The 27437-nt window shown below is 29.0% G+C and overlaps 2 protein-coding genes and 1 long non-coding RNA gene across 3 annotated transcripts in view; 2 read left to right on the top strand and 1 right to left on the bottom strand.

Moving 5' to 3' along the window:
• Positions 1 to 12250: 12250 nt before the first annotated feature.
• Positions 12251 to 19900, top strand: LOC107163989 (4-hydroxy-2-oxoglutarate aldolase, mitochondrial-like). The gene is made up of 7 exons (XM_015511649.2): positions 12251 to 12616; positions 15164 to 15292; positions 16050 to 16147; positions 18043 to 18201; positions 18297 to 18393; positions 18509 to 18642; positions 19110 to 19900. Exons 1-7 carry the CDS (start codon positions 12412 to 12414, stop codon positions 19257 to 19259), a joined length of 972 nt encoding a protein of 323 aa, XP_015367135.2. The 5' UTR covers positions 12251 to 12411; the 3' UTR covers positions 19260 to 19900.
• LOC149058037 (uncharacterized) lies at positions 16158 to 18011 on the top strand. The gene is made up of 2 exons (XR_016190241.1): positions 16158 to 16911; positions 17824 to 18011. It is a non-coding gene; the product is annotated as an uncharacterized LOC149058037 (long non-coding RNA).
• Positions 19287 to 27437, bottom strand: part of LOC107163971 (peroxidase-like) — a 44191-nt gene continuing 36040 nt past the window's right edge. The window contains exons 6-13 of the mRNA XM_089219384.1: positions 26517 to 26715; positions 25225 to 25422; positions 23744 to 23891; positions 23513 to 23672; positions 22573 to 22743; positions 22301 to 22499; positions 21630 to 21735; positions 19287 to 20162 (exon numbers count right to left, since the gene is read on the bottom strand). Of these exons, the coding sequence (XP_089075510.1) occupies positions 20093 to 20162; positions 21630 to 21735; positions 22301 to 22499; positions 22573 to 22743; positions 23513 to 23672; positions 23744 to 23891; positions 25225 to 25422; positions 26517 to 26715 (1251 nt within the window). The 3' untranslated portion in view covers positions 19287 to 20092. The remainder of the gene's footprint in view (positions 20163 to 21629; positions 21736 to 22300; positions 22500 to 22572; positions 22744 to 23512; positions 23673 to 23743; positions 23892 to 25224; positions 25423 to 26516; positions 26716 to 27437) is intronic.

The following is a 27437-nucleotide window of genomic DNA, read 5'->3' on the forward strand; positions in this document are numbered from 1 at the left end:
TATAAGCCATTAACAGCAGTGTTAAACAATTTTTTTATCGTACATGAAACCAATGAATTATTATTTAATAATACACATTTTCCATTAATTTACGAATGTTTATCTGATTATGTCTTAGTGCAATATTTCCACTACTTTCTGGTTTTGATTGTTACCAATCAGATGTCAATCTATTTAACATCACGGTATATTGTTTAGAACAAATTGATGAAAAGAAATAATAATAATAAACTATTTTATAATATATTACTTCTATATTATAATATTGTTTTCTAACTTAATATCTACCATCTACGTATTGCACTCTTCTGAGCGATATGTAAAATTCAAAAAGTCCAAGACGTATTTTATGTGTGTTCAGAACATGATGCATACATATAATAATAATAATAATGATAGTAATGATCGTGTGTTGTGTATATAGGTACTGCGTGTATAAAGGAAAACGAATAAAACCACTCGTTAGACATTTGGGCGCCGCAAATAATTTCAAAGTACCATATCTAATGAAATACCCAGAAGATTATTGGTCTCTTAATTCTCTTCTCTTTACATCGATTACAACTTTTTGGGGCCGTACGCGTGTGAATGGAGTGTGTACAAGAAGCGTGATACACAAATTTTCTACGATAAATTCTTATCAGACGTGAGTTCTAAACACGCGTTTGACGTAGAACGGATGCCCGCATATTGTAATTATAGGTACCTATCTTATTGTTTTTTGTTCAAACTTTGTTTATGTATATTATTTTAAAGTATGATATACGTAGGTTCTCAGTGCTTACTTACTACTTCATATAGTACCACGCTTGTATGATTTCGATATTGAACAATAGGTCAAAACAAATAAGTAAATAATATGACAAACAGCGTTGCATCAGAGAACTATTATTATTATATAGTTGTGAAATGATTTACGCAATTATTTTATTTTATTGAACTGAGATATTTAAGCATATACAATTAATAGTTAATTTACAAGAGTTACTTTATTCAGAATCTACAAATAAATAGTAAAAAATATTATAACTGTGACCTATTATTTACATTTTAAATGTCTTTAGTGGTTAAGGAACTCATTTAAACGAGCTTATATCGTGATATTGAAAAGCTACTCATTTATATATGTTGTCGTGGAAACAATTGACCATTAATTTGCATGAAATTACAAACATTATTACTATACGTAAGATAATATCAAAAACATAATAATGTTTGTATATATATATATATATATATATCACGATGTTATAAAATGTTAAGTTTAAAAGAAAAATGGCAAGATAAATATAAAAATGGTCAAATATTTTAATTTATATTCATTCGGTTGGTTTTCCTGCAGTATCTCACGTAAATTCTTAAAAAATTTAATAAATAATTATTATTAAGGAATAAATGAAAATTTAAAATATCTATGTAGGGAGGCTGAGGAAATGTATCTAAATAAGTAAAACATTGTTATACATTTTCACTAAATATGTAAATTTACGTTTATTACGACTGTTTAAAATTATGGTTAAATAGTTATGACTTATAATGGCAATACATTTTGGAATTTTATTTATTTTATTATTGTGTTGGTGAGCAAACACTATACGAAAAATATTATTATATTAATATAATATGTTACTGTCGTTAAAATTAGACACCAACGGCAAACTGTTTGTTAAATTCGGATTGTTATTATTACTATAATTATTATTATAATAATTAATACCTTTAAAGTAAAAATATGTATCATTATAATGATTATGATAAAAATTCGATGTGTTTTTTACTATCTTCACTTCAAGTCTAAAATATAGTAAAATTTTGACCGTAAACACCGTTGTACATCCAATTAATGATGTATACAATATTATACATTCAAATTAATGTTGGATCTATACAATTTTCAATATTACTAGTTAAATATCAACTGCATAGTAATTTATATTAACCACAATAATATGTCGATTTAACGTAAAATCTTGAATGTATAAGACATGAACTACATTTGAAGTTAAAACAACTAACGGACTTTTATATTTTTTATGTGTATACAAGGGGCTGATTTTAAACTTTAATTTTTAAACTATAGTTACCTATACAATAAATTACTTACCATCTGCTAAAATGTATGATTTAATTTCCATCAAAATGTTTAATATCATTGTTGTTAAAACATATTTTGTTAGAATAATGTGTATATGAAGTATCTGAAAAAAAAATAAGACAATTAATTGATATTGTTTGACCATTTGATATAAAAATTAAGAGTATGGTAAATAACCACAGATATCATATAATACTAATGATGAACATATTTTTTAATCTGATGATACGATGTTGTAATGAATGCTGGGAAAATTTCTTTCAAAACGATGAACATGATAACATTTTTATTAATTTAATATATCTGACTAGGTATGTATTTTATATTTTTACAACTGATAATAATGAAATAATCGAATTGTTAGATCCATGTCCCCAGAACTCCCCATTTCAAATTTCAGCTCCAAACCCGCCCCTGGTTTCGCCCCGATCGTTTGTGCTTCGTAAGTGCACGTTAGTGCTTTTCATCCCGTCAATAATGCTCAATCTCTTAAAATGTTGTTTTAATTTTGTTTATGCTTCGTTAATGCTTCACTATATTATTTGTCCGGTTGTTAGCGCTCTACTGCTCTACTCTTTCAAAAGTTATTGATTTACAGTGGCGTACCTGTGAAACATTTTTTTTTTTTTTTGGGGGGGGGGGGGATAAATTAATTGCACAATTTTTTATGGTTATAAATTATAATATAATCTGAAACAAAATATGAATCATATACAAAATAAGTAATGATAACGTCCTCATGTTGATCACTTGATATCAATTATAAGTGATAACCACATTATGAAATAGTGACTATATATAATATTACTCCTAATCCCAATTTAGTCGAATATTGAAATTTTATACATAGATAATTTTATATATAGATAATATTATACTATAATTATTTTATAATACATTGATAAGTGATATCAAAAACTTTTGATATCAAACACGATTAAAATCAGTGAAAATTAAAAATATTTATTATTTACATTATTTAAGCTGGACAATGAATTTGCATTATGACATCAAAAAACTTCTCGGGGGAGGGGGGCAAATGCCCCTGTTGCCCCCCCCCCCACACACACACAGGTACGCCACTGTTGATTTATCGTATGGTGAGGGAGGGGGTGCTAGGCAGGGGTTAAAGTAGGGAGGGGGCGCAGGAGGACTCAGTCCCCTTACCTCTGACGGTGGTTAAAAAGCGTCCCCTTTAACAAATCAGGATTTTATACATTAGACATTACACATAAAATTATATATGGAACGCTTAAAACTATATGGACATTAGTCCCCTCTGGAATTTTTTCCCACTTTAACCTCTGGTGCTAGGGACGTACTAATTCAAGTTCAGCCCCCAAAGTTTTGTTTGAAACTCTTCAACATATTGTGGTAAAAATGACCCTTAGATGCGTTTCAGTTAAATCTCTTAGTTTTTGGATTAAATTACTTAAATCTGAGTTTTATATTTTTCACAATATAACCAATTTATGTTAATTTTTAAAAACTTAAGGATACAACTTTCTTCCATCAGTATGATTTACCGATTTGGTAAACATATTATATTTTAGACCGCTAATCGATAAAACTGAAAATCTTGTCATGAAAATTCTCAAAAAATTACGTATACCTATGTATACCTACGTAGGGTACCTCTTACCAAAACTTTCCAACATACGAGTTTTATAATTCTTTTGTCACAATTATTTAATATCTATATGCAATTTGTTTAAAATGTGTTATGTGTGTTTGAAAAAAAAAATATAGGTGAAAAATAAATGGTTCGCGTTATTTGTGAACTTTTTATATATTTGTTATATTATATTTAACCAATAAAGATCTACGATTCTACGACAAAATACTATAACTATATTTGTGATACATGACCAATACGTATCTTTTATCCATTTTATGCGTTATAGGGGTTTATTTTATTTTTCCGGGGTGTATAACATGTATTTTTTATTGATTGATGAAATATAAAATAAGGATTTATTTCTTAACATGGTTGGTTTATTTTAAAATTTAAACGCTCAAGAAGATCAGGACAGTTGATAATGTTATGTAATAATTTATAAAGAAATTTACAGTTTACCAGATGTATTCTTTTATCCAAAGGTATTATCCTAAAAAGACTACAAGGAAAATCGTATCTTGAGTGAGGGATATTTTCTAAATGGCATTTATACGATAAGTATCTCATAACATTATTTTAGACAAAGGGTATGCTTTGATTTTGTATGATGTTATCGGTGTGCTAAATTAATGAAGCATAGTCAAAATGATACTGTACTAGTGAAAAGTATAAAGTTCTAAGTGTTGACTCGTCTTTAAAATCTCTATTAGTGTGCTTTAAAAATCCTGATTTCATAAATGTTTTATTTATAATATAATCAATATTATGATTGAAAGAAAGTTTTGAATTAAATAAAACATTCCAAGTCTTTTATTACGTTTATTTCGTTTATTTACGTGATATACTTAGATAATTTAACGTATAATCAAAGGCTTACACATTTTTTTTTTTTTAAAGAAAAATTGATAACGGAATATTTGTCTATATTAAGTGACATAATATCATTATCATTACACCAATGATATAGATTGATTAAATTTTTAATGTATCATCAAAACATTCGATTTTTTTATAAATTTTTTGTGAATGAGTAACTTTTGAAGAAAACCTTAATTTTATTATGTGAAAAGTATACCCACCATTTAAGATAAAACTATTTTTAATCGTGCATAGACCGCAGTCACCAAAAAAATTGCTGTAAAATAAACAATAATATACTTACTACTTAGTTTATATGCAATTATTTGGTTTAATTTGTTTGTTTGGATGCTCCATATGTTTTGTCTAATTTGTTTTCTTACGTCAGTGTACTGGGAAATGTTTATGAATTGTGCGTCATTTGAGCGAATAGTAAGTTTGGTTTGTTTATCTGCCTTTTCATTGCCATTTATTCCTATGTGTCCAGGTATCCAAATAAGAATTATAGTATTGTTTCTTCTTTTTGCTTCCTTTAATTCGTTTTGAATTTGTAGTGCTATGTAACAAGGATTAAATTTGTTTTTACACTAATGAGGGAGCTTAATGAGACACTTAGAATAATATATTTTCTATTTTAATTTTTGTTAATGAACTTAATGGCCATATTTTATTATGTTAAATTGTAATTCATATTAAAATATTACTATATAATTTATAGGACTATCATCATGACATAATTGCGCATTTTTATCATCTAGACACCTATATTTATTATTTACTTTCGGCATAATATTACAATCGTATTATAATAAATTATAGTACCAATCACCTACTTATCAAGGTATATCATAGTCTTAGTGGAAATACGATAGAATTCTGTGGTGATACCATTTTAATTTTTAAATAATTATCTGTGAAACTGTGATTAAAATAATTTTTTCATAATATTTCTAGTTTCTCGATTATTATTCTTAGGTAATTCGGTATGTCCAATTAGACGATAGGTAAGTTGATAAATGATTAGGTTCTAAGTACAATAATAATCTTTAATTAATTGTTATTTATTTTGTTACCTCGGGTTCAATAATATCAAATTATTCTTAAAATTATTGAAAAAATAGTAAAAACCTCAAATACTTTGAGGAGTTACATCTTTTAAACGAAACAAATAAAAATAAAAATGTTAACGCTTGAATAAAAATGGTTTTATTACCTAATCAATGATATTATTTTTAAATGTTAAAAATCAAAAATTGATAGTGATTTCACCAATAAATGTAAGGATGAAAAAAATTAAAATATTAAATGGTTTAGGAAAAACATAAACGTTAAAGTTAAAAAAGAAGTTAATATTTTTTGAAATAATTAGTGTACCCACAGAAATGGAGCGACCTGTATAATGTCATAAATCAGCCTACTCATGGTTATTGCCCCATAAAAAGTTAAGTTTCAAATCAATAAATTAATGTAAATATCAAACGTTTGAATATTATATTCAAAATTAATTTAAAAATATTGTAAAGTATTAAAAATATTTTTCCATTTCCAAGTTTTCACAAACTAAAAACTGAAATAAAATTAAAAAAATATTTACATTACACGGACGTTTTATGTTACTACACGTAAGGTTATATAGTTTACAAACGTATAATTATAATATATAATGACTAACTCGATGTGAATAAAATATGTTATACCGAGACTGACAACGACGGTTACGTATAAAACCTTTATAATGTCTACTTTTTAGTGAAAAATAAAGATATAAATATAAAAGTATATTATATATAATATTTTTATGCAAAAAAAATTAAATATGTTTTCATATATGCCCCACTGGGCGTGTTCCTATTTATTTATGTTGTATAAGACAATATTATAACAATAAAATAATAAATGTGACGATAAAGTTTTGAATATTTAGATTTATGAAATTTGGTTTTGACAAAAATTGGGTTGGCGTAGACATTTCAACCACATAGGTAACATATTTTATACATAGATCTCGTGGTTTATTAATCACTAATTGATTACCGTTAGTATAATAAATGCAATGTTGTAATATTGAATAAAAATTGTATTTAATAGGTATCATAATATATAGCTTTACCTCCACGACCGTACATCCAAAAGTTTAACTATCATGAATTATACAAGGCGTTACAAATAAATATGAATGATAATTTTAATAGTTGATAGTTAATTTTTTATCGATTTTTAAAATAGCTTGATGGTTTCACACCATTCGTCTCTATGTTTTGAATATTTCTACAAAGCTTGTCTCAATTTCATCTAGTGAACCGGATGTTGTATCCATATTAATTGTCAAATTTATTGAACTCGATGTAGACATAATATACAATTTGATCTGCTAAAACTTGCTTTTTTCTGTGAAGTATTAAGCGTAATTTGGATCGGTTGTTTGCGTTATCATACTTGCGATTCGAGAAGTTGATTGTTTCCAATACAACTTTATCCAAATCAAAAACAAACCAGTTTGTTTTATTGTTCTTCATGTTTGGGGTGACATAATGCCATTGATCCGTGACGCTTTCGTGACAATCGGTTTTCATAAAATGATATCACAGATTTCAGAGTCTTTTTAAGTCTACACTAATCACCGTTTATGAAACCAGATAATTTCCAGAATTTAAACAATTCGTTCGATGAAACAGTAATCTAATTTTTGGAGTTCAATATTATGCTTGAGTATAATATTTATATATTATTAGGTATTTGATGAATCGTTGAAAAAAGGTGTTACAGATATATTCACACAAATAATCGTAAAACATGATTAATACACAGTTTTACTACAACTAAAACTATCTACGACGAAAACAACAATCATATCACCAGCAAATCGAGTATTTAGAACCCATCGAAAAAAAACTAGTGTCGTTTTTCATCGCAAAATACCGGAACTAAGTTATCGGTTATGAAACTTAAAACTAGGTGATGAACGACGTGGGCTATTATTATACTAAGGTACAAGTGATTTATTTTTATTTCCATAATATTTCCTTGTTTACATTACATATTTCACCAATATACTATGTGCATACAATCAATAGGGTGCCCCGTGAGGATTTACCCATTGCGATATCTCCCGAAATAATGGTGATATCGAAATTCTGGTTTTGTAATAAGACTCACAGGGATAAGAACTGCAATTATTTCATATTTTAATTTATTTTAATGTTTTGGTAAAAAAGTTAAAAAATATATTTTTTTATTTAATTATTTCAAAAAATATTTAAAGATAGCCATCATTTTGTTGAGTTAATTTTTCTGAAAATATTGACGTTTCAAAATTTTAATTTCATTCATTTCCTGATTTTTAATATTTTTTTTAGTTTCGAGAAAAATTGCGAATTATTTAACACCGTAATGTTATCAAACATGTGACCCGCCGCGCCGCACGTATTCCCATACGTCAGGCCGAATATTTTCCGTGTTCCTAATAGTTATAAATGGGAGAAATGTTCCCCAGCCCCTTATATATTTTTGAATTTATGGTTAAACCAGTATCGCACAAATTCTGAAATTAGTCACACAAATTCATACTAATGGCACACTAAAGTTTAGCAAAAAAAAAATTCAAAAATCATACTTGGGGTCTGGCGAAATGTACGTTTTAAATTGTATTAAAGTTTTAAATCCTACAAGTATTATACCAGGTGATTTTTTTATCAATGAACACTCATTTTTTTAAAAATTATTAATGTTTTAGAAAATATTATTTAACATAGTTTCAAGTTGTTCAAAAAACCAACGTTTTTATAAAAAAAAATGATTTCAAAATATTTTTTATCATTTTTAAGTGTTTTACTTTTTTGAATGACAACATATAGAGTTTTAATTTCATATTCTAAAGCAGAATAGTTTTCTAAGTATTTTGATTCATAAAAATCGAATTTAGGACGAGTAGTTTATGAGTTACAAGTATTTAAGGTTTAGACAAGCGGAGTAGTGGACAAACATTTTGCTGGGTAAACTACTCGTCCTGAATTCAATTTTTATGAATCAAAATACTTAGAAAAATATTCTGCTTTGAAATATGAAATTAAAACTCTATGATGTCATTTAAAAAAGTAAAAAAATGATAAGGATAAAAAATATTTTAAAATAAATTTTTTTAATAAAAACGTTGGTTTTTGAACAACTTGAAACTATGTAAAAAAATATTTTCAAAAACATTAGTAATTTTTGAAATAACGATTGTTCAATAATAAAAGAATCACCCGGTATATTATAACATAGGTATTATTAATTTATAAATTATTTAATATTATTCGTCAGCACGGTGCAATGGTACATTCTATATTTCTACGTATACGATTTGATAAAAAATTCAGAAAGAACAAAATACATTTATTTAACGAAGTTTGACTAATAACACTTACAAATCGAATATTTAATAATTAACTATTATTAAAAATTCTCAAAATGTCATAGGTTTATTTGGTAACTACAACTGTAAAAAAAAAACTAAAAAAATGATAACTTTGGACACATCACTGTTATAACTGCATAATATGATTGGGTCATGTTTTATACTATATTATAAATTATAATATCAAACAAGGAACAGTACTGGTATATCTTTATTTCCAAGAAACAGCAATAAATGAAATGAATTTTACATTTAAGGGTGAAAATTATAAAAATAGTAAAATTGTTCAAACAAAAATTAATTGTTTATTTATTTGACTAACATATTTGAATATGTTAAACCATTTTATTTTATTATTTTTTCAAACTGTGTTGTAAGTAACTATGTTAATCGAAATTTAATTTTTTTTTTCCAATTATATTTAATTTAAAAAAAAAAATTACTAAGTCCAGTTGCGATGCTTTTAGATTCTAAAAACAACTATAGGTACCTAGGGACTAGCCGAAAAAGGGCCGTCTTTGAGTGGGATAGAAGAACCACTCAGCCACTCAGGCTGTAGTTATAGCTAAAACTCCAAATGTATGTAAAATATAGTTGAGAATATTATCTGTGAATTATCGTTTTTATTGTTAATATCACTTATACGAAAAAAATGTCTTATTGTTTCAAAATCCATAATTATTTTTGTTTTTCAAAATTGAATAACTCTTTTTAGTCTCGATATCGAAAAATAAAAACGATATTTCCCAGCCAAAGTTCTCTTTTTTTTGTGGTGAACATTTAATTGTTGTTTCCTTCTTATGACATTTTAGTCTTCTCGGTTACTTCCCACGAAAACAGTTTTTGCAATGTATTAAATTTGTAAGGCGGAGACAACACAATATGCCAGTGTATCATCCTCTTAAAGAAATGACAGGGATAACTGATAGTAATAATAATGGACATAACATAATATTATGTCATCCGTAAATAATATATATATCCTATATTCGCATGCCTTTAGTGTGCAGTGTTTTCGTGCTTTGTGACGCACTTACTGTTGTGGTGGATGTGAACTATACAATTTTCCATCAATAAGTATTATGTCTATGCATATCACGCAAATAATTTTAATGGTTTATCCCGCGAAAAGAGAGAAAATGGCATCCTACTAATGTGGGACATATTTTTTCAGACCGACCCAATACGTGTTCCATTTAATATGATATTCATTTCAGTGATTTAAACGTATTTTTAGTTAACTTATATCACGTCACAAAAGCGTGATACTAAGAAATTCTGATAATAATATTCCGTCTCATGTAATCGCTCAGACCTCAGTATAAACTTAATATTATACAATATAAATAATGATTTTTTCTAGAATGTTGAATAACCAATAATACGTGTGCAACAAAAATTATGACCGTTATAAAAGTAAATATTTTTACACAGTTATCATATAACACTATTTATATTTTAAACTGTCATAAAATTATTTTAGAGCTCCGCATAGTTGATTAGTTCTAATAAATCTAACCTTTACTAGTTTTTAGTATATCTAGGAATATAATCAGGCAAGGGGCTGGGGTTATAACCTCCGTCCCGAAATCTTGACTTTTCGCCTAGTATTTTGCTGCCAGCATGTTATCTCATCTGTATGACTGTATTATTGACTGTACATAATTATTATTTATTGAAACAATGTAACTCCCTCCAACTAAATTATTTTCTTCCACTACCATTGAGTATATATATATATATATATATATAGATGAATAATAATAATAATAATGAATATTTATTTAACAGTTTTGAAATTATTTATAAAATATTAATATTTTAGAGTTACATTACAACGTCTATCACTAAAGATGTTTCCTTGTTTTGATAAACGTGAGTCTCAAAGAGAAAAAAATGTTTATATATTAATAATGCTAAGTATTAAGTGCTATGTCGCTATGATAACAGAAATAAATAGCGTGTTAATGATTAAATATAAAATAATATAAATGTTGAGTAAAAGAAAAAAAAGATAACAGAAGTTTGTTTAAGTTATCCTAAGAATTTACTTCGTTATAGTCAATAACCATGTCTTTATTAATAACTTAAAAATATCAAATGTTTGAGAATTTTTTATAGTCTGGTTATTTTTGAATATTTTTGTTGGTAAGTTTTTGAGTTGGTAGGTTTGTAACAAGTGTTTGTGTATGTGTGGCAAGAAAAATATGTTGATAAAAATCCTGGGACCTAGCAACTGCGGCCGGTACGTACGCTCAGTGAGTTTCCATAGATGGAGCATATCACCACGCCTCACCAAGTCACAAAATGATATATTAATTGTGAAACGCCAATGGGTGTCTTTTTTCGTTGAACTGTCAACTCAGCTAATACCTGTAAGGTACGATTCGGACGAACCGTGCATTTTGTGTACTTATTTAAAAATTAAAAACGATGAAAACAAAACAATATATATCACAAGATAAGAGTTATCTACAACCGTCAACCGTAGGCTAAACACCTGCTAGCTGACGAATCCTTATTCTTAATAAAAATAAATAAATAAATAAGAGTGTGATTGTGTAATATATTAATATGTCACATATGTATACATCTTGGTCGAACCTATAATACTACATTATAGACTCGTAGTCGTGAAGTGCATCCGACCAGCATGGGGTTGCATAATAATATATACAATTATAAAGCTTTTGAATGGCATCTGTAATATGACATACTATGGTATAATAATAATATTGAATTCAGTGTATTATTATATGATGTCCATTACGGTATGAGTACAGTGGTTCTCAAACCACGGATTGTGACCCCGAGGATGTGCATGTTTCTATATATATAACATTCAGAAAAATTTAATATTCAAATCATTTTCTCGTGAACCACAAACCAATTTTTTTTCTTTCTATATTCTAAAGTTTCGGCCAATACCACAACATGGTGTTTTATGTTTAACATAAATTATACATTCATATACCTTCATATAATAATGAGAATTGGCGAGCTGAGAAGAAAGACATATTAAGTATATTATGATATGATGTAACTCCCACCGTTTCTGTAAATCATGACAGCAGTGGGTCTACTTCAAGACGTGAAACTAATATGCTTCTACAAAAATAATTTGAGAACCTCTGTACCCGTGCATGATTACGTCACGATGGGATCTAATGTCTCAGACCACCGAACGCGATACGTACCGGCAGTGATATCGTATTATTATTATTATTACCGATTGGAACCCTTTGTGGCTTCGCGGCAACTTCATAACAAAAATATACGACGTATCGTGAATTCCGACATAACATTATGCCCACAATGTGCCACTGAGTGTGCCGTCCGTTTCACAGTCCTAGTCCGATTCCGAAACTGAACTAGTTCCGAGTTTGATTTCTAGTCTGAGTGACGATAAAAAACGATAATACAAAATAAAATAAAACCCCCGAAATGCGTGGACTGCAACTTTTATCCAAAACGATCAGACCGGCGATGGCGTTGCACCGGCACAGCAGCAGCAGCTCGTCCAAGGCGGCGAATTTCGATCTCGGCGGAGTGTTCGTGCCCATACCCACTCCTTACAGGGCAAACGGAGACATCGACTACGGAGCGTTGGCGTTCAATTTCGAGCGATGGGAAAAAATACCATTCAGAGGTGACAACATAATATATTTTATTATTATTATTATTTTTTTTTTTTTATCAAACAATGTCCGCGGCAGCTATGGCCATTAGACTGACATTATATCTACGTTAATTAATACGACTACTATACATTATTGGATAATTATTGTACATTATGATACGATATGCTATTGAAAGATACATGATAAAGATAGACAGATACGTTTAGATTTTACTTAGATTTTAGGTTAAGGCGTATCGCAGCTAAAACAGTCTGGAGGACCTTCTCTCTTCACGAGGTGTTGGTGGGTGATGTGGGAGTGCCCTATCTTAAGACGGGTGATGGTATAATCTCCTGTTCCCTGATGATGTTTTCGATGAAAAATCATGTTATTATTATTATTATTATATCAACTGTATATCAAAGATATTATACTATTGTCGAAAATCGTTAGAGCAAAATCATGATTTAAATTCAAAATTCAAGTTATTTGTAATAAACGATCGTCACGTGAAATAATTGCTGTTCAGCGGTGGAACGGGGGGGGGGGGCATGGCGATTGTTGTGATGATCAGATTCCGAATTAAAGATGAAATTCCCATTTGTTTTTTTTTTCGTTTTCTAATCGTCACTCAATATTATAATATTACCACGACGTTCACATCACTCGATGCTCTGGTTAAAATATCACGGATAATTTAAGATTTTACTAAATACAAATATTCGTTGTCACGTGGTTATACAATTATTGTAATAACCAAAAATTGAGTTTGATGGCGTTTTTTGGAATCAAGTGTGGAGTCAGTATCTGTTCGCTGTGGTATCGTTTTAGATTCTCAGCGGAGTGATGAATGTATTGATCATATTATACAATGTTATGTGTCTGTGTATACGATAAGTAATCGAAATAATGCTTCGATTATCCACTTCAATAACTTTTTAGTGGAAAAATATATATATAGTTATAGTGTATTTGAGGGATGAAAATTCTATGAAGTTTTCAAAAAAATTAAGATTAAACGGGATTTTTTATGCAAGACCAGTTTTCAACAAATTTGATTTTGGTTTTTTTTGTAAATCAACTAAATTCATCAAAATTTAAATTCAAAATATTATAAGTTATTTTGTAGTCAAAAATAATAACAAAGGGTTGAAAATTTTAAACAAGTTTGCTCATAGACAGTTCATACATATTTTATTAAACTAAAAAACCTAAATCTATATTGTATTATTAATAGTAAAATAAATTACTTTAAAAATAGCATTAATATTATAAAATATACTTAGTAATATATAATATTATATACTTTTATATAAATATAATATATATTAAATTTACAGATCGTCTTAGACTTAAATCGTGTTTTGTAGGTATAAAATTATTATATTATATCGTTGAATTCAAACTTAACACTCCCATTAAAGTGACCCACTCAACACCTACTTACATCTGTATAGCACTTTGTTATAGAGTGGTAAATCAGTCGGTACCACTTTGCCCATTTTTTTTATGTTTATAAATTATAACGTGTTTATTTAGATTGAAATTATTTTAAAGGTGATATGGTTGAGTAGTTTATCATACCTTATTGGCGATTATAGTCACATGTTGAATATTTTACTAGATAATATGAGTGTGGATACTTGAATATTATAATCCTCATGCGTAATTGTTTAATTCATAACAATTACATATGCGATATGATTAATAAATAATAACAATCATATTATTATTATTATTATTATTTATTATCTAAGCGACTTCGTCATACGTTTACGTGTGTGAAGAATTAGTTCCGTTAAGATTATGACACTAGAAGTGAAGTGTATTTACTTAAAATAAATATAAAATATTTTAATACATTCAATTGAAAGTATACATGTATGTATATATATATTATGTATAATTCATTAAATTTTAGTAAATTAATACTCACGAATAAAGATATTTATATATAGACTCATTTTTTTAAAGTTTACATTAAACGTTTCATTATGGTTTCACTATTTTCATCTTATTTCAAAGCAAAATACTATCAAGTAAAACTATAAGTCTATAATACAATAAATAGTGCGTAAAATATATAAAATAAACACAGAAACTTTATAAGCATGAATTAAATATTTCTACATGTTGTGTAACAATAATATTATAGGTATATGTAATTCATATTAATTTTAATTAAATTGACAAACAATATTGTACAACATACAAAAACCATTTCCTTTTTGTCCAACTTGATTCTACACCATTAATAAGAAAGATAAAAGTTTTGTTTATAACAATACCAAATTACAAACCTTATTTCATAATAAATTAATAATGCATTATCATATTGTGATGGTTTTAACATTTTTAATTGTTGGTGATTTTAATAGCACTATATTAGCTTAACCTCAATTAAAAAATTAATTGAAAATGTAAAATGTTTTTTTTTAATAAACCTCGCGTTTATTATAATTATTTTTAACTGTTTTTGAGGGAAAAAAATCGTAACTAAGATATTGTATACTAATATTGAAATTGAATTTTCGGTCATGTAAAAACTGAGTACCTATAAAGTGTTATTTTTTCAGGTTACTGTGTGGGTGGATCTAATGGTGAAGGACCATATTTAAAAGCCGAAGAAAAAATAGAAATGGTGTCTAAAATTCGATCTATGATTGGAAAAGAAAAATTACTGATAGCGGGGACAACATGTGAATGTGAGATGAAAAAATACATATCATATATAATATAATATTTTATAGCGAATCTCGTTCAACCGACGAATACTATTGGTCAGATGATTATGATTTTAGTCCTTGCGTGTCAATTATAAAATATAATCGAAATCAATTCCTAAACAAAGAATGTATTATTATTCGACTAATTTATTTTAAAGCATTACATAAAATGTCATGTTTGCATCACATGCATGATAATAGATGAGTAGCTATATACAAACATATTATATGTATATACTTTAGTTATAGATGCAAAATAAAAATAGAAAGGTATACAATAGTATTATTTTTTTTTATTTTATTTAAATAAATAAGCCAAGGCGTCTGTGGCTATTGGCATACAATATATAACAAGGGTGGCCACTAACCTTAACTTTGGGAGCCGCAAATTTATAAAGTTAATTCGAGGTGAGCCATACATTGTAAAACAATGTTTATAAATTAAAGATGCATTTTTCATTTTAAAACAAATGAAGGAACATTTATTTACTTTTATATTTTAGTCTAAGTTTGGTTCAAGAGCCTGACGAAATTGATTTAAGATTTAATTGATTCGTTGTGGCCACCCCTATATATAACATTATGATGTATACCTTCATGAGTATTTCAGTCTATTACTTAATTCAGTAGGTATTTCCAAAATAAAATCATACACGTGCACATATTCAAAATAAAACAATTAATTATTAATGAATATTAAATATTCAATTATGTTTAAATGGTTGTAATTATATAGCGACTAAGCTGACGTGCGACCTTAGTAAAGCCGCGGCTGAAGTTGGAGCAGACGGAGTTTTGGTGATGAGTCCTTTCTATTTCAAAACCAGAATGACGGTAGGTAAAATTACACATAATTACATACCTTTTTTTTTACCAAAAAAAAAAACCCCCGGACTTGGTGGGAACTGTTTATCGCAATTCTGCCACCCATAACGTTTATTCACCAACTTGGAAGCTATACATACGTTTGGGCCCTTAACCACCCTGAAAAACTAGCCTTCGGTCCACAGAACTACTTCATATTTACCATAACCGTACACCTCTCTCTTTTCCTACTGTCTCGCTCAACAGCCTCTTTCTGCCGGAGAATCGTTTCCACCATCCTACAGAACGTAAACATTTGCTTCTCGGCCGACGCATCGATCTGATGTCTCTTCGACGTGTCATCAGCGAGCAGCTCCTGTTGCACTGGATGCACTGTTCCATATTGAGCCGTATGCTCTACTGTGTTCTCCAGCTACTCGCAGTGGTTACAGAGGGGATCATTCGCCCACTTCCTTCTCCACAAATAGTGCTGGTAGCACCCATATCCTGACTTATCGTGAATCTTGAAAGATTGAGCCCCAATTTCGTATATTTGATTAATATGAATATGTTAGAAGTAGAACCGGTAATTTTCATATTGTGCACATACATAATATATGGCGTTTTAAAGTTTAGGAAGAAGCCAAGTTTGGGACATGTTATCCATAACATATATAATGAATAGTGGCAGCGAGGGTGGACGAGGATAAACGTGATGAATCATCCTGTACATTATACCTAAGTAGGAACCTACTTGGTCATTTACAACAACAAAAAATAAAATAAAAATAATAGTAGGTGTGATTTATTCTTATTTATTATCAATATTAACTAACAATAAAAGAAGTACAACTGTACAACTCAGTCATGATAATTTTTCTCCTTCCGTGGTAATATCATAAAATTTTACCGAAAAGTACTAAATTTTTCATTTTACGTTATAGCTTACAAGTACATTTATATAATATTCATTTAACACAATTTCATAGAATTTATTATTTTAAACCAACAATATTGTAAATTTGTATGTATAAAAAATAATAATATACATTATGTAACAGTTCTATTTGACTAATGATGGTGGTATACATCACGCAGTCATGTTAAATAATGATAAAATATATGTATTTATTATTGATCACCTACTTCTTAAGGATAACAAAACACTGATAAGCAAGAAATAAATTTAAAGCCAAAACTGTTTTTAAATGCTTATTTTTAAAATAGCCATCTTAGGTTATAAGAAAAAAATGTAATACAAATTTTAAATTCTTTAATTTTAGTTGTAAAAAAATAAAATATAATATAATTTATAAAAACCATAGCGTATAGCTAGAAATCATTAAAAAAAAAAACTTAAAAATATTGAATTCGTCTATCATTGCACAAAGGTTATTAATAGATGACCGGTATTAAACAGTATTAAGGAAATAATGTTCTGGGTGATTATTAATTAGCCACTTCCATTTTTTTACACATAATCCATCGATTTAGGTTCAATCAAAATGTTATAAAATAAAAATAAAAAATATAGTCTCGAGGTAAAATCGTTTATTATTAATGCAATAGATTTCAATCGGGTATAATTATACCGAAATAAAATTGTATTTTTATTCAACCATTATTAATAATATTGCTATTGATACAATAATATGAGTATATTATAAAAACAGCTTTGAATTCGTTCAACCTTTTTTTTTTTTTAGTAACAACAACCGTATCTAATCGATTATATTTGAATGCCATTCGATAAATACTCCAACGAGATTGTTGTTCGAGTCAATAATCATTGTCTTTGTACCTATATGATAACATTCTCAGTTTGTATCACTACTATTTAAAGCATCTAAAGTTCACAATGTCCTATTTTTACCGAGTCTCCCCCCCCCCTCCCAAGATATCCGATATAACAAAAAAACTTTCAGGAGGACTCTTTGTACGAGCATTTCGCATCGGTGGCCGACTCGTGTCCTGTTCCGGTCATAGTGTACAACATGGTGCCCGTGACCGGTATCGACCTCAGCGTCGAAGTACTGAAGAAAATGTCCGAACATCCGAACATAGTTGGCGTTAAGGATAAAGACGTAAGGCGCCAGGCTGTTTGAATAAATGGAAATGAGGATACAACGCGCTTTAGTTATAGATTTTGTTTTTGTTTTTGTTTTTGTTTCCGACTTAGATGGGAAAACTCGCAGCGCTGGTCAACGAAACGCGAGACCAGAGATTTCAAATCGTTGCCGGGTCGGCGAGTTATTTACTGGCCGCCATGCTTGTCGGTAAATCGTGCGCGACTTATATTTAAATATTCTAACGAAGTCTGCCGTCCCTTTGAGATGAATTTGTTGAGCTTGAATCATTTTTATCTATTTTTTTTTTTTTTTTTACTTCAAGGATGCTCAGGTGGAATAAACGGCCTGGCCGCTGTGCTCGGCGAACCGTTGTGCAAGATGCACGAACTGGCTGTGGCTGGTCGATGGCACGAGGCTTTGGAATTGCAAAGGAAACTCGTCAATATCGATTTGCTGGTAAGTCGTTTGGACGATTATTTATTATTAAATGGTTTATAAACCACTTGTGGGTTACGGACAGTATAATATAAATGAAGTTTGAATTTCTACCGTGGTATATCACTACGATTTACGACAGAATAATTACATCCAGAGCATATTTTAAATAATGTTTACAGGGTGGCACTTTTGTTGAAAAATTTTACTAGAGGAATACAAGTATAAGTTAAATCAATTTTCAGACCCAACTCTTTTTTCCCACTGAGGGGGGGGGGGCACTAGTGCGACGTACTTTGTATGTTAAAATATGCTCTGATTACATCTATAACGCAATAGCTAGGTATTTATTATACTGCAGATCAGACTTATTATTGCGGTTGATCGGTTTATTGGTATCGATCGCAATAATAATATTGAACACAATTATATGAATCGTAAATAAACTGACGGGCTGCTCGTTTTTAACAACTGTGTTTATTTTGCAGCTGATGCAAGAATGTGGACCAGCCGGTCTCAAAGCAGCGATGGAACTGTTGGGCTACAGAGGAGGCTTGTGTCGATCTCCGTTGCCACCGATTAGCACCGAGAAAGTTGGGAAAATCAAACGGACACTGGAAAATGATGGGTTTTTGTGATGAGACAAAACAAAAACAAACGAACAATTTACACAGATTCATATATTATTATATATCTTAATTCTTTTTAATACAAACAAAAGTCAATACATTATTTTATACAAGTACATACAATTAATAAGATAATTATATCGACATATTAACTTACGATACAATGTAAATATACATTTTTCTAAATAAATTAAATACAAAACTAATATTTTAGGAATAAACACATAATATTATCATATATTATATTCATGAGAAGCATTTATAATAACTTCACGGAGTAAAGGAAACCGCGAATAAAAATCATTGTAAAATGTCGGCTCAACATTTTGAAAAGTATAGATGTTTACATTATGTTTAAAAACACTAAATTTTTTTTCGATATTTTTTTGCTATGGCACGTTTAAGAGTCTAGGTAATAATATGTTCAACACACTTCATAGTATAAAAGACGAGTTACACAAAAATCATAGCATTTAAAAATTCAAGAATAGACAAGTTAAAAAGTTTATGATGAAAAAATAACATTACTATTATTAATTAATTATCAGAAAATCAATAGTGCGTTAAGTAATATTGTTTTTTTTTTTTTTTTTTATAATTTTCTGAATAAAAACAACCTATGTATAATAAAAATTATTGGCACTATTTAATTCTGTTTTCGGACTTTTGGACGATTTGTGTTTAAAATCTTGGTAACGATGCATATAATAATAATTTAAACTTACCTGACTTAACATAAAAATATTTAAACATTGAATACTAAGACTAACTTCTGGTACTATTATACACACAATATATCACAAACGCAACGTTGATTTTTTTCTCGTTTTTCTCTAAGCTTGTTAACTTTGGAATCTCCAAGGAGCCAAATCAAGTTCCGTCAAGATCTGTCTGCATGGGACCAAAGCGTTCCTGTGTCGGGATCAAAACAAAAAGTAATAAGAACCTTTGAATATGTAAAAATCATTTTCATCGCGATATGGCAGCTATAATACGATAGTACCAATACAACATTTCGAGTTGTGTGTGATTTGTATAAAAATTTACCCAACTAAAAAAATTACCGACCAAAATTGGTTAAATATAATTTTAATTTGCACGACGCACAGGCGGGTGGCATCTGCAGGGATTATAATAATTTTCACAACAAAATTAAAATCGATCCACGCGCGGTATCTATAAGCTCAATCAACTAGGTATTAGGTACCAATAACAAGTGTATAATAATATTCCTCGCTAAGAATCGAGTAATAATAATAGTAACAAGACGTAACCAATAATCAAAAAATAATTTTGCTACTTTTACATTTTGGATGTACAGGTACTTTTGATATTAAATTCCATTCGTTCGTCGTACTCGGGAAGTTTACAAATCGCGGTTGAATATAGAACGTGATTATGTTCTTAGCCTAAGTTCAAATATTACTATAGACACACCGACGCCTGCGTTAAACGCACATCAATACAAATACTTGCGAAGCTTTCGTGAAATGGCGTTTATTATAACGGCAGACTAAGTGTATGTACATCGATTTTAATTATGTTGGATATAAATCGCAATTCCATATGACATAGGGTAAAAGAAGGTATGTTCGTGATAATTTAACTAAAAGTTTAATTATAAATAAAATTTCGGTAATTATACTTAATTTATTTAATTGTGTGATGTACAAAGAGTAAAGTGACTATAATATATTCAGTTTTTGAATTTTAAGTCGTCTGGTTAGTCTTTATAAAAGTTCAAAAGTCATTGAGAAAAGTTAGGTAGTTTGGTGATATGGTATTTAATTTCGTGATAATGTTTAGGTAATAATTAATAATCATAAATAATAACTAATAATTAATAACTAATCTAACCTAACCTTAACCTTAACCTACCCTAACCATCAAGCATGTTTTCTAGTTTTAAATTCAATGAAAATAATTCACTTAACTTTAACACAAGTCAAAAAAATCAAAGATTTGGACAAGTACGTTAAAACAAATGAGCTGAACTTATGTAAATAATGATAAAGAATGTACAAACTATAAAATAGGAAACAATTGATGTACCACACGCGCCTAACGACTCTACGTCAACCGAAAATAATACCTAGGGTACTATGTAACGCTATTTCGATGTTTTTCGGCTAATAAGTATGTTCGTTACAAACGATGAAAGAAATATTACGAAATTACATGTATCACGAATATACCTTTCTTTACCCTACATCATCATTGTTGTGTACACGTGTGGGAAAGTCACATATTTTTATTTTGTCACTAATTTAAAATCACATTTTTGATAACCTGCGCGATGATGCAAATTACATATGTATATATATTTTATTTTATTGGTGCATAATATATGAGATATTATTTCAATATATAATAACTTACCCGGGGTTGATTTGCAGGAATGCATTTCTCTGCATCGTTTGTATGTTATCGCCGGTCAGACAGATAAGAGTGGACAACGAGAACCTCCTGATGACGGAAAGTTGATCTGAAACCGTGAAAAAAACGTTTAAAACTATGTTATTGGAGATACGTCTTTCGGCGATTGGAGGGAACGTGCAGGCGTGGCAATAAATAATGACGAGTGTAAAATGCTGTGCACAGCTGGTTCACCGATCATATTCTGAATCTCTAGGCTGTACTTTAACTGTAGGTACATTTGTTTGAATCGTATTTTCACTTTTTTCTTCAAATATCATCTCTTAAAATACGCTAAATACCACGGGTCCAGGAAATATCGGAGCAATAATTATATTATTTGAAAATTATTATTATAGCAATCAATATATTTTGTCTATTGGAATTTTATAATTTACTAACAATAATTTTTCTGGACTTTTAATATTACATATATCTACTTATATTTTAAAACCGTCTTTAAGTATCCGTCTAGGAAATTTAAAAAAGTTTAATGTCAAATAAATAATACAACATACTACATAGCTGAGCACTAAAATAGGAATGAGAAATTAGCATTTTAGGAGATAGTCTATACATAATATATATTTTTAACAGCTGTAGCAATACTCAGTGAAAAAATTCTTAATGCTTACCCGGTGAAAAAGCTCCAGGCGATATATCGTACTCGTAGAAGAATCTATCGCCTGCTTTGTAACGGAAGAATCCTTCCCCGAGGACGCATCTAAAGGAAGGAGTGGTTAGCGTTCCCGGAATAATTCTTTCGAGCATACCGCCGACCAGGTAATCGATGTCGTCGGTTGTCGGATAGATTTTAGCTAATCGTTCAATTCTCTGCAAATTAAATATTTTCAAGTTTCTTCAATCATAAACACAGTCCTTGATTAATTATTGTTGAGAAAATTACCTCTTCGTCCATGACGTCTCTGAGATCATCGAACGTCGAAGCCTTCGGTAATCCACATAGCGACCTGAAGTGATTATAAGAAGGTATTCCCATGTCCCGACCACGTTGTATGTCTTTCGCTACCAAATCTTGGCCCAGGGGACCATTCGCTCTGAACAGCAAATCAGTGATCTAAAAATCAAAAGCCATCATTTAAATCTTCAGTTGAATAATACGTATTTTAATGTTTTCAATAATAATTTACTATTCAATCATTACGATTATTTAACTTTGTTGTAAACAAAATTATTAATCGTAATTACATAAAATGTTTTAAAAAAAAATATATAATGTTATTATAATTCATAATTGAATTAAATCGTTAGCAAAATTATATGGTCAATTAGGTATCAAATAAATTATGATCAAAGTTTGTATATATTATACATACATAATAATTTGGTTATTTTACCGTATCGATCGGATGAATAAGAAAAATTAATAATTTGGTGTATAAATTTGTGTTTATAATGATCGTCTTCATTTTTAATCCCATAATACTACATTTCGACCAAGGAAGAAAAAAACATATTCATAAAACAGGATTTTAAAATAATTATGGGGTAAAATCGATATCTATAAATTTGATCAGTATATTATTAAATATTTTCTCCGTGTTAACGACTATATTTTAATGCATGCAAAAGAAATGTAATGATTTTTTATAACACGGATATTATACATAATTTTCTACAGGAATTATTTAATATATTAATGAGTGTGATAGCTGCTAATAAACTATTAATTAAATAAATTATTTATTAATAGATTCCCACTCAACCAAACTTAAACTGTCGTATGGTATTTTCGGCGCAAGTAGGTATATAGGTATTTTATTTCACAAACATAACCCATACGAGAAAAAGTAATAAATCACATCACCATTTCGGTAAGTACTCACTTCTTCACTGAAAAATATGTCTTGTGCTTGTTGAGGTTGTGTCGCAATACCTCTCAGGAACATATCATAGTTACCCGGTCTTTGTATGATACCAGGCTTGTTCATCCATTCACTGAAACGTGTTGGCGCGGCACCGTTTTCGCGATCTTCATTCACCAAGCTGAACAATTGGAAAATAAAAACAATTATGTACTCCGCTTTTTTTGTATTTGAGTAATTTATTTCACTCACTTAAAAATGGATGGCACCAGACTGTGCAATGATCTAAATGCTCCACCAGCAAAGCTAGCCAGTGTGGATGGATTAATGTTTGAGTTGTACAAATTACTATAACCTTGTTTTAGTGTGGAGATGCCATTTTCACGAACGTAATTTTCACCTATAAATAACAAAACTATTATTACCCACAAGGTTAAAAATACTTATTTTATACAGTTATTGTTATTTTTATTTTTTATGTTTCTATTTTAAGTTCTATAAATTGTTTTCCGAAGTTATCGACTGGTTTAAATTTGCATCAAACTTTAGATATCATATTATATAATGTACAGGGTATTATGATATGTTTTTAATATAAAGCATAATACCACCGTGTGGTGAAACTTGTAATAAAAGAAGGATCAATATTTAATATCGAGTTTGAACTATTATGTTTATTTATACGTGTACCTATTCAGAAAAGTTATGTACTACCTTATGTCGAAGGATCTAAATCTTAGTATTTTGGGGAAAGGTATAAAGTCATATTTGTTTTATGAACTGTTTAACAAGAAAAGTTTTAAATAAATGTGATTTTAAATTTTGATTGAATTCAATTTAATTAATTTAGTTAGAAATAAATTTATCAAGATATATTATATTATATAGGTATTAAAAACTTATTTGATTTAAATATATTATTATGAAAATATTTATTAACAAATCTTATCAGCTTATTGTATATATACTGTCATCAATATAAATACATATGGCGTCTACTAGGTAGGATATAATAAAATTAAAGATGACCTAATTGTATTCACTTCCAATGAATTGGTTTCTTACCATTGGTATAATCTTATGAAAAGTAACCAGTAATTTATTATAACTTTAATTTGTACTTTTTACTATTTATAAAAACGAGTAACACAATATAATCATTATTTTTACCAATATTATAATAATTTTTGGTATTAGTATTGTTAAGATTATTATTAGTAGTCATCGATTTTCATATTGTCACATCGTACGTATAGTACAGTATATTATTAATACAATTTATGTATAATTTTTAATGTTTATTATAATGTTAACATCTTGTTGTTTTTTTTTCTACTCTTACAACATTGTATGGATATAGGTATATAACGAGTATTGAACTTCAACTACACATTATGTTAACTTGTAGTGTTTTAGTAGGTGTAGATGACAAGACATTAGGATATAATAAAATTTATCTTAGTCATATAATTATAATAAACAGTATTTGAAACTGTATATTATCTATGTATTTATTTCCTATTTAAATTATATATTTCTGAGTACCTATTTGACTTGAGTTTTTAGATTATATTATGCAAATCGTAATATTTAAAATACAATTGAACGTAAATGTGATATTATAATGGTACGTTGTAATTCAATTTTGGATAATATTGTTTTGTCCCTGCAGTAAATGAAACGCCGCGACGTCCAAATGGTGTCATTGGTATTTTGTAAATTAGTTAAATTACCTAATAAAATTGGCAGGAACTCGTTGTACGTGATGTGCTGGATGATGGCGATGACAAACTTTCTGGCTTCCTGGTACAGTATCTCGTCGTTCCATTGCGGGTTGAGCTGAGCAAACTCTGTCGCCAAAAAGTTGTGCAACCGCAAAAGGGCCACTTGCGACACGGCCATGTCCGGATGTTGATTCACTCGGCCGTCGCCTAATCGAGACCGAAAGAAACGATAACGTTTTAACATTCATACACCACTATATAAATATGCTGACATTTTTACTGTGTACCTCTAAAATTATTATTAACGAGAGGCGTATTTTATGTGTGCCTCGTGGCGTGTGATAGGTATTAAGAACAAAATTTTGTTTGGTGGATTATTTTTGAAGATGCGAGTTTTTTTTTTCACTCATCATTAATTTGTATTAATCATAATGATATTATAATATTACAATTTATTATCATTATTCAACTATTTTTCACACGCATAAGAACACAAAAACATTTACAACGCGCGTATTAGAATAATCGGCATTTAAAATGTTTCGAATAATATCGTACATTCAAATACAAAAAGAAGCATCATAATACTTTTATCCGTATATTATACTCAAGTGTTTTATATATATAAAAAAAATATATCTCCACGATCAAATTCAAAACATAAGAGTAACGATATTGATCCTTCGATGAAATCGTGACATATCAGTATAGCTATATAAAACTGTTGCACATGCTGTGAGACCGCAACGTAACTTTATTTTACCGTCGTCATTTAAGGATAAAAATAATTAAAGTTTTAAAACGTATGCAAAATACACGAGTTGTGTTGTACACATTGTAATCCAGCCATTTAAACTTATCCACCTTGTGTGTGAGATTTGACTATTGTGTTTATTATGGTCTATGTGAGTTTATGTCATTTTTAATTGGCTACGAATTGCCTACGAACAACATATTAAACAAACAAAATGCGATCACAACCGTAACCGCTGCTGTAGTAATTGACCCATTTACTAGACCAAACTAACACACGATTGATGGGAAATATAAAAAGATTAAATTATTTTGTTTTACATATACGCCGCAGTAAATGCAAACACATAATATTATAATAGGTCAATAAGTCATATAAAATTCAGGTTGGTATAATCGTTTCATGCGTACACAGTATAGACGAATGGGAAAATCGATTAAAAGTTTGAATATAAGTCATAGATTTAATTCAATAGTATTATAACCAATACATTTTTTTTTTTTACCTCAATTTGAATTGTATTTTTTTTTAAATATATTTTTATCACCTGCTCTGTAGCAGACTTCTGTGTTTGTGGCAACGTTACAGGATTGCGTTGGAGTGTTGACATTTGGCATGAACATTCGGCCGTCTCTTGTGATCTGTGCCCTCATCCTGCCACCCCTGAACGACCTCAGGTTTCCAGCCGTCTGACCCGTTGCACCGTACACGAGTGAAGCATCCAGGAAATGGGTCGTTGCTATGACCTGCGGGTGATTATAAAAAATCAATATTAATCGATCAACCGATCAACCGATTGAGGACCGCTTTCCACGCACGCGATTTTCCGTGAACTGTAACGCGTACGTACTATATGCATCTATTATTATGTGGTCAAATTCATGTCCTCCAAAATACCGTTCTTGTTTAATGTTATTTTTTAAATTAAACTACCTACCTACTCTTGTTTTTACCTTTCCATAATATAAATAATTATTATGCATGATCGAAATCTATATGAATTGAAATTGCGTTCTAGACCAAATAGTTATATAATTATTAAATGTTTACAATCTCTCGGTTGAAATAATTGACATAAAAATAATTGGCTATAATAAATAAAATAACTCGTTCAAGTTCACACATCAATTTAACTGGTTGTTGAAAAGGAATAAAACTCGATATCAAATAAATACAATTTAAGTTTGAAAAATGTACAGAATAATTTAATACTAGGTATTCGATTTGTACATTCAATTGTTATTAAATAGTTAAAATTCCAAAGTATTGTATAGTTTTGTTAAAATATTTAATCATCAACTTCAATTAATAAATCCCTCCTCAACAATGCTTATTATTTTATTTGTTTTCCATCACATCTGAGTAGGTTAATACAATAATAACTATGATAAATTAAATCTAATACCTATACTGTCATACATATGTGAAGTTGTGAAGTTAAAAATATATTCTAGTAATAGTAGTAACG

This window comes from Diuraphis noxia, unplaced genomic scaffold (genome assembly GCF_037042655.1).
Source record: "Diuraphis noxia isolate RWA-SAM2 unplaced genomic scaffold, SU_Dnox_SAM2 contig0002, whole genome shotgun sequence".
Classification (NCBI taxonomy): Eukaryota; Metazoa; Arthropoda; class Insecta; order Hemiptera; family Aphididae; genus Diuraphis; species Diuraphis noxia.

What these genes read in the sequence shown, in the direction of transcription:
- LOC107163989 (XM_015511649.2), top strand. Translation starts at nt 12,412, where the DNA reads ATGCGTGGACTGCAACTTTTATCCAAAACGATCAGACCGGCGATGGCG. An exon ending in GGAAAAAATACCATTCAGAG is followed by an intron (nt 12,617 to 15,163) that starts GTGACAACATAA and finishes TTATTTTTTCAG; the next exon opens with GTTACTGTGTGGGTGGATCT. An exon ending in ATTTCAAAACCAGAATGACG is followed by an intron (nt 16,148 to 18,042) that starts GTAGGTAAAATT and finishes AAAAACTTTCAG; the next exon opens with GAGGACTCTTTGTACGAGCA.